Source organism: Leucoraja erinacea, chromosome 12 (assembly GCF_028641065.1).
Source record: "Leucoraja erinacea ecotype New England chromosome 12, Leri_hhj_1, whole genome shotgun sequence".
Classification (NCBI taxonomy): Eukaryota; Metazoa; Chordata; class Chondrichthyes; order Rajiformes; family Rajidae; genus Leucoraja; species Leucoraja erinaceus.
Window position 1 is genome coordinate 46,403,115 of NC_073388.1, and position 14,041 is coordinate 46,417,155.

The following is a 14,041-nucleotide window of genomic DNA, read 5'->3' on the forward strand; positions in this document are numbered from 1 at the left end:
ATCCAGTCAACGGAAAGACAATACAAGATTACAATCAAGCCATCCACAGTCTACAAATACAGGATAAAAGGAATAACGTTAGGGCAAGATAAAGTCCGATTAAAGATAGTCCGTGGGTCTCCAATAAGGTAGATGGTAGATCAGGACTGTACTCTAGTTGGTGATAGGATGGTTCAGTTGTCTGATAACAGCTGGGAAGAAGCTGTCCCTGAATCTGGAGGTGTGCGTTTTCACACTTCTCTACCTCATGGCTGATGGGAGAGGGGAGAAGAGGGTGCGACTCGTCCTTGATTATGTTGGTGACCTTGCCGAGGCAGCGTGAAGTGTAGATGGAGTTAATGGAAGGAAGGTTGGTGTGCGTGACGGTCTGGGCTATGTCCACAACTCTACAATTTTTTTTTTCAGTCTTGGATAGAGCTGTTCCCGAAACCCAAAAAGTCCCCTATTCCTTTTCTCCAGAATTGTTGCCTGGCCCGCTGAGTTACTCCAACATTGTCGTGTGTCTATCCCCTACTCATCCACCCTGGTTCTCCCCTCCTCCTCTTCTCCTTTCCCACTCCACCCCAGTGTGTGTGTACCCTTTCCCACTACTCCTGTCTCTGTTCCTTTGAGTATAGGAGCAGGAAGTTTCTACTGCAGTTGCACAGGGTCTTGGTGAGACCACACCTGGAGTATTGCGTACAGTTTTGGTCTCCTAATCTGAGGAAAGACATTCTTGCCATAGAGGGAGTACAGAGAAGGTTCACCAGACTGATTCCTGGGATGTCAGGACTTTCATATGAAGAAAGACTGGATAGACTCGGTTTGTACTCGCTAGAATTTAGAAGATTGAGGGGGGATCTTATAGAAACATTCAAAATTCTTAAGGGGTTGGACAGGCTAGATGCAGGAAGATTGTTCCCAATGTTGGGGAAGTCCAGAACAAGGGGTCACAGTTTAAGGATAAGGGGGAAATCTTTTAGGACCGAGATGAGAAAAACATTTTTCACACAGAGAGTGGTGAATCTGTGGAATTCTCTGCCACAGAAGGTAGTTGAGGCCAGTTCATTGGCTATATTTAAGAGGGAGTTAGATGTGGGCCTTGTGGCTAAAGGGATCAGGGGGTATGGAGAGAAGGCAGGTACAGGATACTGAATTGGATGATCAGCCATGATCATATTGAATGGCGGTGCAGGCTCGAAGGGCCGAATGGCCTACTCCTGCACCTATTTTCTATGTTTCTATGTTTCTCTTTCCTCCTTCACCCCATCTCCCACCCCTTTTTCCCTGTATCCACTTTCCCCACCCCAGTCCCCTTCCACCCACTATCCACAACCTCCAGCTTTACTGAAGTCTGAAGAAGGGTTTCGGCCCGAAACGTTGCCTATTTCCTTCGCTTCATAGATGCTGCTGCACCCGCTGAGTTTCTCCAGCTTTTTTGTGTAACCTCCAGCTTTACTGTTCACTCCTCACCTGTCTCCACATACACACCCCTTTGTCTCCACTCCACCTCCACCCTTTGTCACTTTCTCCACCCATCTGCCCACAACCCCTCCCCTCCCCTCCCCTTCCCTTCCCTTCCTCACCCGAATCCACCCATTACTTTACCAGCTCCAGCCCCACCCATCCTTTCTCCTCCCTCAATTCGGAGGACAAACCCTCCGCCTGTCCACTTCCCTCCTCAGATGCTGCCTGACCCGCTGAGATCCTCCAGCACTTTGTCTTTTGCTCGGGACACCAGCATCTGCAGTTCCCAGCAATGACACGAGAGCAAGAGCTGTGGTTCTCCAGTAATACCTTCTCTCTGTCCCACCTGAAGGAGTAAATAAGTGGGAGGAGATCGCTGTCGGGAGTTGCAGCAGCACAACCAAAGCGGGGCCACATCGAGCGGAGCTTGGGTCTTTTAGTTTGAGCACAACAAGAGTACTATACGCCGGCTTGTGGAGAAGAAGAAGCAGACAATTTTACTCGAAGAGTCCAAGTCTGAGCTATAGGATCTTTGGTCTGTGCCTCTCCGAGGAGGTGCCCACAGCCTTTCTCCCTCCCCCCAGTCATGGGGTGGGCCGAGCTGGCGTGCCGGCTCCTGGTCGCCGCTCTCCTGCTGTACTGGGACCCGCTCCACCTGGCTCTGCTGGCCCTTTGCTGGGCCGTGGCGAGACCGGGCGCCTTTGACCAGCGGGACGGCGGCGATGCTGGAAGCGAGTCCAGCGCGGAGGCAGCAGAGGCGGCAGCGGCCGGGACGGTGAGCACCATCCTGCCTATTGCACACAGCTGACATAGGAAGTACTGCGGGCTCATTCCCCACTCACCTCCCGACCAAAGATCCTATATAGGATCTTTGCTCCCGACGGCGATCAGAGGAGTTTTAGTGAAAGGATTTGAAAGCTCCCCTTGTTATTTATGTAGCTGTACCCACATCCCACACACTCTCTCCTTTCTCTTCGCACTACATGTTGGACTGGTGTTGTGGTTTTCAATTGTAATCGTGAATGTGTCATTGTATTTACTCTGAGAGTTTGCAAAACAAAGTTTTTCTTGCATCCGCTCCATGTAAATAAAAACGTCCACACACGATTCAGAGACGTGTAGGATGGAACTGCAGATGCTGGTTTACACCGAATATTATAGACACAAAATGCTGGAGTAACTCTTCTCTGCATCTCTGTAGAAAAGGAGTAGGTGATGTCTCGGGTCGAGACCCATCTTCATACTAAAGCCACTTTCATTTGCCACTTTCATTTCACTGCACATCTCGTATGTGTATGTGACAAATAAACTTGACTTGACTTGACTAGAGGAGCTTGTTCATACTGAGAAGTCAGGGGAGAGGGGAACTAGAGGTGTGAAAAGGTACAAAGAACAAATTAATGAAAGGCATGTAAAGTTCAAATCAAAGCCAGCAAGGATAAGGTGGAGCCCACAATCAAAGCCAGGCAGGGTAAGGTGGAGCCCACAATGGTCCATTGTTGGCTCTGGAGAAGGTGATAACGAGTGGATACAAAGAGTGAAACTTGGCAGAACGACAGTGAAACTAGTAGGGCGACGAGGGTGGGAGAGAGACAGAGAGAGAGAGAGAATGCAAGGGTTACTTGAAATAACCCTTATATGACACGATATAACTTTATTTAACCCAATTTCCTTGCTGAGATAAATAAAGTTCAATCATATCACATAAGAATCCAGATTCAGGGACAGTTTCTTCCCGGCTGTTATCAGGCAACTGAATTGTCCGCTTGCCAATTTGAAAGCGGTCCCAACCTCACATCTACCCCACCAAAGTATCTTTGATCAGACTTTACTAAACTTTATCTTGCACTAAATGTTATACTGTTTATCCTGCATCTGTACACTGTGGACAGTTTGACTGTAATCATGCATAGTCTTTTCACTAACTGGATAACAAATAGCACTTCACCGTACCTTGGTATACGCGACAATAATAAACTAAACTAAGCAATCAAAAACCATAAGCTAGTCCAACAGGCAGTGCAAAGAGAAAGGAAAGAGAGCTTTTTGCTGTATCTGGGTGCATGTCAATATTAAACCAACTGCATCTAAAAACATCTGCAGTTCCTTGTTTCTCTACTAAACCAACATCATGTCAGCATCTTCAAGGAATGACATGAGATTTTCTATTGTAAAGTCTTTCCTTTGACTTCTGCAGTTGTTCATCAATATTTTGAGTAAAACATAAAATGCTGGAGTAACTCAGCGACCAGGCAGCATCTGTGGAGAACATGAATGGGTGAGGCTTCGGAGTCAAGACCCTTCTTTAGACTGGGCTACAGGTCCAAGATTCTTTGCCAGAACTGTTTGTAATGTTTTCTCCTGTTCTGATGAAGGGTTCTGGACTTGAAACATTAGCCCCGTTTCTCTTTCCCCAGTTGCTGCCCGACCTGCTGAGTGTTTCCAGTATTTTCTGTTTTTATTTCAGATTTCTAGCGACTGCTGTATTTGTTTTTAACACACAATCAGCAACGCTGTCTGGCTCAAGTACAGGCCAGGCAAGGCAAGGAGTCGCCCTACAGCATTCCTTTCAGCTGGATTTGGAGCAAGATTCTATAACACTGATATCAACCTGTTGAGACCATTGTCAGGAATTCGCTATGAACTTTCCAGACTTGCTACATCATGTTGTTTACTCGTCTTTCCTGAAATCCCCTTCCAAGACAGAATAGTTTTACTGTCCATCTAAAGTCTGCTAGCTGACTTAAGCTTCTGACTCTGAATCACCACCAGCATAAGTCTCCCATCCATCTTGAGAGAACAAAATCAAATGCATTTGAAGGAATCAGACTGCCATAAACTAAAATGAGAAACATTTCGATGAAGAAGATGCCATTTGACTCTATCCTTCCTCGATACAAATCCCGCACGGCTTTCAATCATTTTCTAAGAGTGATACAGTGTGGAAACAGGCCCTTTGGCCCAACTTGCCCATACCGACCAACATGTCCCATCTACACTAGTCCCACCTGCCTGCGTTTGACCCATATCCCTCTAAACCTGTCGTATCCATGTACCATGTTTCCTAAGCGTTGATATAGTACCTGTATTAACTACTCCCACGGCAGCCACCACCCTATATGTGAAAAGGTTACCCCTCGGGTTCCTATTAAATCTGTCCCTCCACACCTTAAACCTATGTCAAGTCACTTTTGACTTGACTTAAACCTATGTCCTCTGGTTCCCTTGAACAGGAGCTTATAACAAGGCTGGCAGTTTTGAGTAATACCTTGGTTTTCAGTATCAAACCCAAGCACCAAGTAGTGAATGTTTTACAGAAAACAAATGAAACCTTAGTACACCGAGGATTAAGTTGTAGCTGAAAAAGCATGAATGAACCTTAAACAAAATTTTATTTAAAATAGTGAATTGTGGCTGTTATTGCAAGGAAATAAATTGGTTACTTTTCAGAACCAACGAGGTTATTCAGCAGTAATTTGGACTTTTTATTAAAGTTATTGTAGTACCTTTTTCAAAAAGTTGTAATATTATAAATGCCTTTTTTAACTGCAAGAGTTCTGATTTCCATATTTAAATGTATTTTCAATTGCAAAGATGATCCAGCAACTTTAGTGAAATGCTTTAGATGTGGAACCAGAGGCATTAAAGTTTACCTTGAGATTGTAATGACATCCAAAATAATATTATGGTCCAGACCATGAGCAAAATGTTTGCTAACCTGTTTTAAGAACAGTTGTAAATAAAGGTAAATAAAATAAGGGAATCGCTTATCCCCCAGTATATGGAAGAATTTAGTGCAGTGTAGTTTAGAGATACAGTGAGGATGCAGGCCCTTCGACCCACCGTCCTTGCTGACCAATGATCACCATGTACACTAACAATAGCCTACGCAATTTACAATTTTACCGAAGCCAAATTAACCTACAAACCTGTACATCTTTGGTGTGTGGGAGTTAACTGGTGCACCCGGAGAAAACCACACAGTCACAGGGAGAACGTACAAACTCTGTGCAGACAGCACCTGTAGTCAGGATTGAACCCTGGTCTCTGGCGCTGTGAGGCAGCAACTCTACCGCTGAGCCACCGTGCCGCCATTCGTAGTTTTCCCGTTCTCAACTCCTACATTGGACACAAGGGCTTTTGTTGGTTGCCGTCACCTTTGATGGCTCATTCAAGTATCAGAATGCCTGGGTCGAATGAGTCGGGGAGAGAGAGAGAGGTCAGCACATGATCCACATCGCTCTATCCCCTGCACTTCCATGTGCCTATCTAAAAGTCTCTTAAATGTCACTGTTGTTTCTGCTTCTATCACCACCCCTAGCAGCATGATTGAAGTGCTTGTGTGCGTTCAAAAACTTGTCCCACACAACTCATTCAACCTTGCCCCCAGCATTCTCCCCTCTTGTCTGTCGAAATAACTAGGGATAGATCCTACCAGCCTTTTGGGATTATCCACTTTGATGAATAGTTGTTTAAAGTACTTTGCACATCTTAATTGCTTAAATAATATTAATCCCATAACCGATATCCATACAGGAAGAAAGCCAAGCTAAGAGTGCAGAGGATGTGATTGATGGAACAGTTGCGGCCTCACCCCTTCACCAGGCATTAAGGAAAGGTACATCACTACTGTACAGAACACCTTTGTTCTATTTGCTTTGTACGAACTGATTTGATTCAATGTTTCAATGATACTTCATTGTCACATGCAGTGAGAGGTGCAGTGAAATTCTTTGTTGGTTGCATATAATACACAAAGGAAGCAAAGTGTCCTCGCGTATCTACCAAGTGCACGTCAGAGTCCTGATGGTCCCCCTTTGTCCACTCCCCCGACGGCCGCTCTTTGTTCCTGGCAGTAACCCCACCGGGTCCCTCCTTGTTCTCAGTGGCCCTTCCCCCCCACACCGGGTCCCTCCTCGTTCTCGGCAGACCCGTGTCTCTCGTCGGCCCGGCCCGGCCGCCTCTCCTCTTCACGGTTCACCAGCGAGCCGTCCCTCTCCTCTCCGGCCCGTCAGTCTTCATGCCCCGGGCGACACCACCCACAGCTGACCTTGGAGGAGCGGGAGGTTAGGCCACCCCCTGGACCTCCCCCTTCCGGCCCTCTCGGCCCAGAGTCACTGGCGTTGTTCAACAGAGATCCCACATCCAGTGTCCACCGGTGTCGTCGACTCTCGCCTCCGTGGGCGAGAGGGAGAAGAACCACAGACCCACTCCATGTGGGATCTCTGTTGAACAATGCCAGTGACTCTGGGCCGAGTCTGGAGGCGGCTCCCTCACCGGGCCCTGGCCTCTCGAGGCCTCTGGTGGGTTATAGAAACATAGAAAATAGGTGCAGGAGTAGGCCATTCGGCCCTTCGAGCCTGCACCGCCATTCAATATGATCATGGCTGATCATCCAACTCAGTATCCTGTACCTGCCTTCTCTCCATACCCCCGATCCCTTTAGCCACAAGGGCCACATCTAACTCCCTCTTAAATATAGGCAATGAACTGGCCTCAACTACCTACTGTGGCAGAGAATTCCACAGATTCACCACTCTCTGTGTGAAAAATGTTTTTCTCATCTCGGTCCTAAAAGATTTCCCCCTTATCCTTAAACTGTGACCCCTTGTTCTGGACTTCCCCAACATCGGGAACAATCTTCCTGCATCTAGCCTGTCCAACCCCTTAAGAATTTTGTAAGTTCCTAAAAGATTTCCCCCTTATCGCAGTTCCCGGTTCCACAGCTGCTGGCTCTGCCACAGATTTACACACAAACCTTACTTTTATTTCCTCTGTGGCGATTGTGGAATCTAATTCTATTATGAATATAAATATGGTGCAACTTTCAATAATTGCCCAACATTCACATAATGAGCGATAACTGACCACTTCAGTTCCCATGCTGGGTATTTTCATTCCTGTGCTCAGCAGCCCAGCCCAACAGCCCAGCCGGAAGAGTTATGCAATGAAAAATGAAGAAGCAATAATCTAACTAGTGTTCAAGTCCAAGATAACTGAACATGTCAGGAACTTGTCAAATGTCAAAACCTTGTTTACATTCAATGGAGTACTCATGATGGCATTTATAGCCAATCGAAACAAAATTAGGTTTTGAGACACTATTAAACAGCTCTGTTTGTCCCCAGCTTCAAAGAATTGACATTGTGATGACCTAAACGCAACGTTATGCTTTGTCCATGGGTCTATCTTTCCGGTGTGTCTCCTGTAGCACTTCTCGTTGCAAACCTAGAGTCACGTTTGAAGAAACTATCAAATGTTAGCTTTATTTTAGCTTCAGGGGTGGCACGGTGGCATGGCGGTGGAATTACGGCCTTAAGGGCCTGTCCCACTTGGGCGTCATTTGCGCCTCATGCAGGTGGCGCACGAGGATTTTGTGCATCCCGAAATCCTGGGGCGCCGTGCGCTACCGTGCGTCACTGCATACGCCACCACGCCTCACCATGTGCACGTCACGACACGCCAACCAATTTTTCGGATGTTGCGTAAATGACACCCAAGTGGGACAGGCCCTGTACAGAGCCAGGGATATGGATTCGATCCTGACTACTGCTACTGTCTATATGGAGTTTGTACGTTCTCCCTGTGCCCATATGGGCTTTTATCTGCGGGTGCTCCGGTTTCCTCCCACAGTCCAAAGATGTTCAGGTTTGTAGGTTAATTGGCTTTGGTTTAAAAAAAGAATTGTAATTTGTCCCCAATGTATAGGATAGTGCTAGTGCACAGGTTGATTGCTGGTTGGCATGGACTCAGTGGGCTTAAGGACCTATTTCGGCAGTGCATCTCTAAAGTTTTATGTTTCTGGCCATTCGTCTAATCGAGAAAGTATCAATAACCTCTTAGCTATTGTGGCATAAAGAGTTCAGGCACAAATTCAGTAATAGCTCCTTGACAAACAGTTGCAGCATGAGTTAACCTAAATATATTATCAGGCAACCTGCTGGTGACAGTTAATATCAGGTATCTGAACCATCCTACCTACAACTAGAGACCGGTCCTGAGTTACTTAGCTACCTCACAGACCACCCTCGCACTATCTTTGATCGGACTTTACTGTGCTTTATCCTGCACTAAATGTCACTCCCTTTACCATATATCTGTACACTGCGGACAGCACGATTGTAATCATGTATTGTCTTTCCTCTGACTGGTTAGCACGCAACAGAAAGCTTCTCACTGTACCTCGGTACTAAGCTAAACTAAACTAAATGTATTAAAAATCCATTTACTCCCACGAGTTATTCAAGAAGTGAAAGTAAAAGTTAGAGAGGAGGAAGCTGGCCGTTAGTTCATCGTTAGTTCTCGCATGTGAGACACTACTTTCTGGGTAAACTCACTTCACACATTTGGATAGGACTGAATGCTGTAGGTATTCTCGTGAACGCTTAGTGCTGGTGACTGATGGTGGGGATTAATTGGCGCAAAATCTGTTATTTAGAATGTAGCTGAGAATTTAGAGTTTTGAAATTAGAACTGCCAGCCACAGGAGACAGTTCCGTTAGAAGGGTGGGTGATATAGAACTTTACTTTAGAGATACAGCGCGCAAACAGCCCCTCTGCCCACCGGGTCCGCACTGACCACCGATCACCCCGTACACTAGCAGTATTTCACGCACCATGGACAAGTTACAATTTTTACCGAAGCAATTAACCTACAAACCTGTACGTCTTTGGAGTGTGGGAGGAAACCGGAGCACCCGGAGAAAACCCACCTGGTCACATGGGGAATGTACAAACTCCGTACAGACAGCACCCATAGTCAGGATCGAATCTGGGTCTTCGGCGCTGTAAGGCAGCAACTACCCCTGTGTCAGTGTGCAGCCCCTATATGCCCTTCTGCCTACAAGATGCCAAGTTAAACTGATCTAAAGTGTTTGTACGCGATTCATATCCCTCTATTCCCTGTACATCCATGTGCCCATGCAAAAGCCTCTTCAACTGTTGTATCGGCCTCCACCACCTGTGGCAATGTGTCCCACGCCCCAATACCCTCTTTGTAGAAAACAAACTTGCCCCACTCATCTTCATTAAACTTTCCCCCTCATACCTTTATAGGTATGCCCTCTAGCTTTGAACATTTCCACAAGCCGGTGAAAAAGGTTTTAATTGTCGATCCTATCTACGCCTTTCATAATTTTACATGCTTTCATCAAGTCTCCCCTCAACCTCCGACGTTTCATAGAAAACAATCCAAGTCTATCAAACCACTCCCTGTAATTGGGGCAGCTCTCCGTCAAACCTCTGCACCCTCTTCAATGCCTCCACATCTTTTCCTGTAATGAGACGACACAGGAACACACACAATGCTGCAAATTACCGCGCACCGCGACGCCCTGTGTCTCCCTTTCAAGGGAGATGCTAAAAATGCATTTCGTTGTCTCTGTACTGTACACTGACAATGACAATAAATTGAATCATTTCATTTTTTTTTCAAATGCGGCATAACCACAGTCCTTCAGAGATGCGTCATGACTTCCTGACTCTTATACCCAATGCCCCCAGCAAAGAAGCCAAGCCTTTAGCACCCTATCTACTTTCAGTGAGCTGTAAGCTTGGACTCCACAGTCCCTCTGCATATCAATGCTGTTAAGGGACTTGCCACTAGCTGTATAGTCTCTCGTTGCATTCAACCTCCCAAAGTGCAACACCTGACACTTGTTCGGGTTAAACTGCATCTGCCATTTTGCCGTCTATTTCTGCAGCTGATCAATATCCTGCAGTTTCTTCTGACACCCCTCCTCACGGTCTGCAACTCCTCCAGCATTGGTGTCGTCAGCATGAAGAGGGATGGGTTATGTAGGAAATAGGGGGGTTTATTTGGGGAAATAGGGAGGGGCGATGCAGGGAATGTGGAGGAACGATGTGCAGGAAACTGGGATAGGTGATGTGGGGAATGATTCGCACTCTTCTCTGCCTGCTGCGAGATATATCATTGAACTGTTCCCCCATGGATTAGCCAGGTGAATATGTTTTCCTTATACTCATTAGCTGGAGTCGGCACATCTGACTTATGGCAGTGGCCACTGGCAACGGCCGGGACTGAGAATGACTTTCTCTCACCCCCCCCCAGTCCGTGCTCTAACAGTGTTGACACTGAGGAAATGCCATGCCCAAGGAGAGGCCAATGACAGGAAGCGTTAAAGCTGCAATTTGCCATCTTGACCTCTCTTCTGACATCGCCCTTTTCAATTTAAGATATAAACAATTATCTATTTTTGTGTGTGTGTGTGCGCGTGCGCGTGCGCGTGCGCGTGCGCGTGCGTGTGCGTGTGCGTGTGCGTGTGCGTGTGTGTGTGCGTGTGCGAGTGTGTGTGTGTGTGTGTGTGTGTGTGTGTGTGTGTGTGTGTGTGTGGGGGGCTGTCAGAAACCATTGCAGATTACGTGACCATTTACCATTGGTCCTACATTCTGCCAACCTTTAACCCTGGAGGAGTTAGGCAGCTGCCGTTGGGACCATATATCGTCACGTGCATGGTTCTGCAAGATGTAATCCAGATGGCAACGTTGCAGGGGATGTGTCATGCCTTCATCTATGCTAATTTATTTTCTGTGCGTGTTCATTTCAGAATCAGTGTTTTCTTCAACCACCTGCCTGTCTACACTTGGGCAATACACGGAGTGAATATATTGTGAAGATCGACACAAAAATCTGGAGTAACTCAGTCTGAAGAAGATTCTTTCTTATATTTGCTGGAATTTATAGAAACGTATAAAATTCTTAGAGGATTTGACAAGGTAGATGCAGGAAAATTGTTCCTGGTGTTGGGGGAGTCCAGGAGTAGGGGTCGCAGTTTAAGAATAAGGCCATTTAGGACTGGGATGAGGAAAAACCTTTTTCACCCAGAGAGTTGTGAATCTGTGGAATTCTCTGGCATCTACCTTGTCAAATCCTCTAAGAATTCTCTGGCAGTGGAGGCCAATTCATCGGATGTTTTCAAGAGAGAGACTTAGCTCTTCGGCCTAAAGGAATCAAAGGATATGGGGAAAAAGCAGGGAAAAAGCAGGAATGGGGTACTGATTTTAGATGATCCGCCATGATCATATTGAATGGCGGTGCTGGTTCAAAGGGTCGAATGGCCTACTCCTGCACCTATTTTTCTTTGTTTTCTGTTTTCCAAAACCAGAGGGCATAGCCGCAGATAAGATGAGGAGGAATTTCTTTAGTCAGAGGGTGGTGAATCTGTGGAATTCATTGCCATTGACAGCTGTAGAGGCCACGTCATTGGGTATTTTTAAAGCCAAGATTGACAGATACCTGATTAGTACAGATGTCAAGGGTGAAGGGGAAAGAATGGTGATGAGAGGGAAAGATACATCAGCCATGATTGAATGGTGGAGTAGACTCGGTGGGATGGGCTGAATGGACTACTTCTGCTCCTATGGCATATGGACGTATAATTGCCTCCTCCTGCAAGTGATCCTATCCCTCCACCTCCTGAACATTCACTGGATGTTTTCAAGAGAGAGTTGGATTTGGTTCTTAGGGCTACAGGAATCAAGGGATATGGGGGGGGGGGGAGCCAGAACGGGGTACTGATTTTGGATTATCAGCCATGATCATGTTGAATGGCAGTGCTGGTTCGAAGGACCGAATGGCCTACTCCTGCACCTATTTTCTAGGTATCTATCAACCCGAAATGTCACCCATCCTTTGTCTCCAGAGATGCTGCCTGACCCGCTGAGTTACTCCAGCACTTTGTGTCTATCTTCATTATAAACCTTCACCATCTGCAGTTCCTTCCTACTCTTGCTAAGATTTCTCTCCTAGGCCGCCTCCATTGCCAGAGTGAGTCCACATGCAAACTGGAGGAACAGCACCTCATACTCCACTTGGGTAGCTTACATCCCAATGGTATGAACATTAAATTCTCCAATTTTAGGTAACTGGCCAACAGCAACCCTTTCCCCTTGGGTTGCTGTTGGCTAGTTATCTAAAATTGGAGAATTTGATGTCAATACCGTTGGGTTATAAGCTACCCAATCGGAAAATGAGGTGCTGTTCCCCTTCCACCTACATCTCTTCCTCACATTTTACGCATCTTCTCTCCTTATCTCACATCCTTTTGTCATCTTCCCATCTCTGGCCTTTGCCCACCCGTCTACCATCAAATCAACCTTGCCGGAATCCACCCTGAAGTCCACATAATAGTCCAGTAAATTTCCGTTGCCTTCCCCTTCCCTCACATATCCAACATATCATCTATATCAATGGGAGAGAATCAAAAGCTTCAAATTCCTGGGTATCTCTGAAGATTTTTCCTGGACCCAGCACACTGGTGCAATTATAATAATAATAATAATAATAATTTTATTTATAGAGCACTTTAAAAACAAACATAGCTGCAACAAAGTGCTGTACATCACTAATCATTGACAAAAAAAAAGTTAATACACACCAAAAATAACAATCAAAAGAAATAGTAGGAAAAGACATGTAAAATAAAGAAACATCAAAAACACCACAAACAGAAGCAAAGCCTCAGGCATGGTCAAAAGCCAGGGAGTACAAATGTGTTTTAACACTGGATTTGAAGATGGACAGTGAGGGGGCCTGTCTGATGTGCAACAGCAGGGTGTTCCAGTGTGCCGGAGCAGCAACAGAGAAGTCTCTATCCCCTCTGAGCCTCCGACTAGACCGCGGTACCTCCAGGAGCAGCTGACCATCAACGCCTCTACTTCCTGAGAAGATTGAGATGATTTGGTGTGTCCAAGAGGACTCTATTGAACTTCTACAGGTGCACAGTGGAGAGCATATTGACTGGTTGCATCACGACCTGCTTCGGCAACTTGAACGCCCAGGAGCTGAGATGACTTCAAAAAGTGGTGAACGCTGCCCAGTCCTTCATAGGTTCCGACCTCCACACCATTGAAGGGATTTACAGGAGTCGCTGCCTCAAAAAGGCAGCCAGCATCACCAGAGACCCACCCCACCCTGCCCACGCTCTCATTGAACTCCTCCATCGGGAAGAAGATATAGGAGCCTGAAAAGTGTAAGGTCCAGGTTCAGGAACAGCTTCTACCACACAGCCATCAGGCTATAAGTATGAAACATAGAAACATAGAAAATAGGTGCAGGAGGAGACCGTTCGGCCCTTTGAGCCAGCACCACCATTCATTGTGATCATGGCTGATCATCCATAATCAGTAACCCGTGCCTGCCTTCTCCCCATATCCCTTGCTTCCACTAGCCCCAAGAGCTCTATCGAACTCTCTACATCCATCCAGTGGATTGCCCTCTACTGCCTTCTGTGGCAGAGAATTCCACTAATTCACAACTCTCTGGGAGAAAAAAGTTTTTTCTCATCTGGGTTTTAAATGACCTCTCCTTTATTCTTAGACTGTGGTCCCTTGTTCTGGACTCACCCAACATTGGGAACATATTTCGTGCATCTAGCTTGTCCATTCCTTATATAATTTTATATGTTTCTATATGATTCCCTCTCACCCTTCTAAATTCCAGTGAATACAAGCCCAGTTCCAATTTTTCCTCATATGACAGTCCCGCCATCCCGGGGATTAACCTCGTGAACCTACGCTGCACTCCCTCATTAGCAAGAATGTCCTTCCTCAAATTAGGAGACTAAAACTGCACACA

At 46.3% G+C, this 14,041-nt stretch overlaps 1 protein-coding gene across 1 annotated transcript in view; it reads left to right on the forward strand.

The window, feature by feature from the left end:
* Nucleotides 1-1,606: 1,606 nt before the first annotated feature.
* si:rp71-46j2.7 (uncharacterized) overlaps nt 1,607-14,041 on the forward strand; it is a 69,722-nt gene continuing 57,287 nt past the window's right edge. Inside the window, exons 1-2 of the mRNA XM_055644048.1 lie at nt 1,607-2,221; nt 5,983-6,064. Of these exons, the coding sequence (XP_055500023.1) occupies nt 2,033-2,221; nt 5,983-6,064 (271 nt within the window). The 5' untranslated portion in view covers nt 1,607-2,032. The remainder of the gene's footprint in view (nt 2,222-5,982; nt 6,065-14,041) is intronic.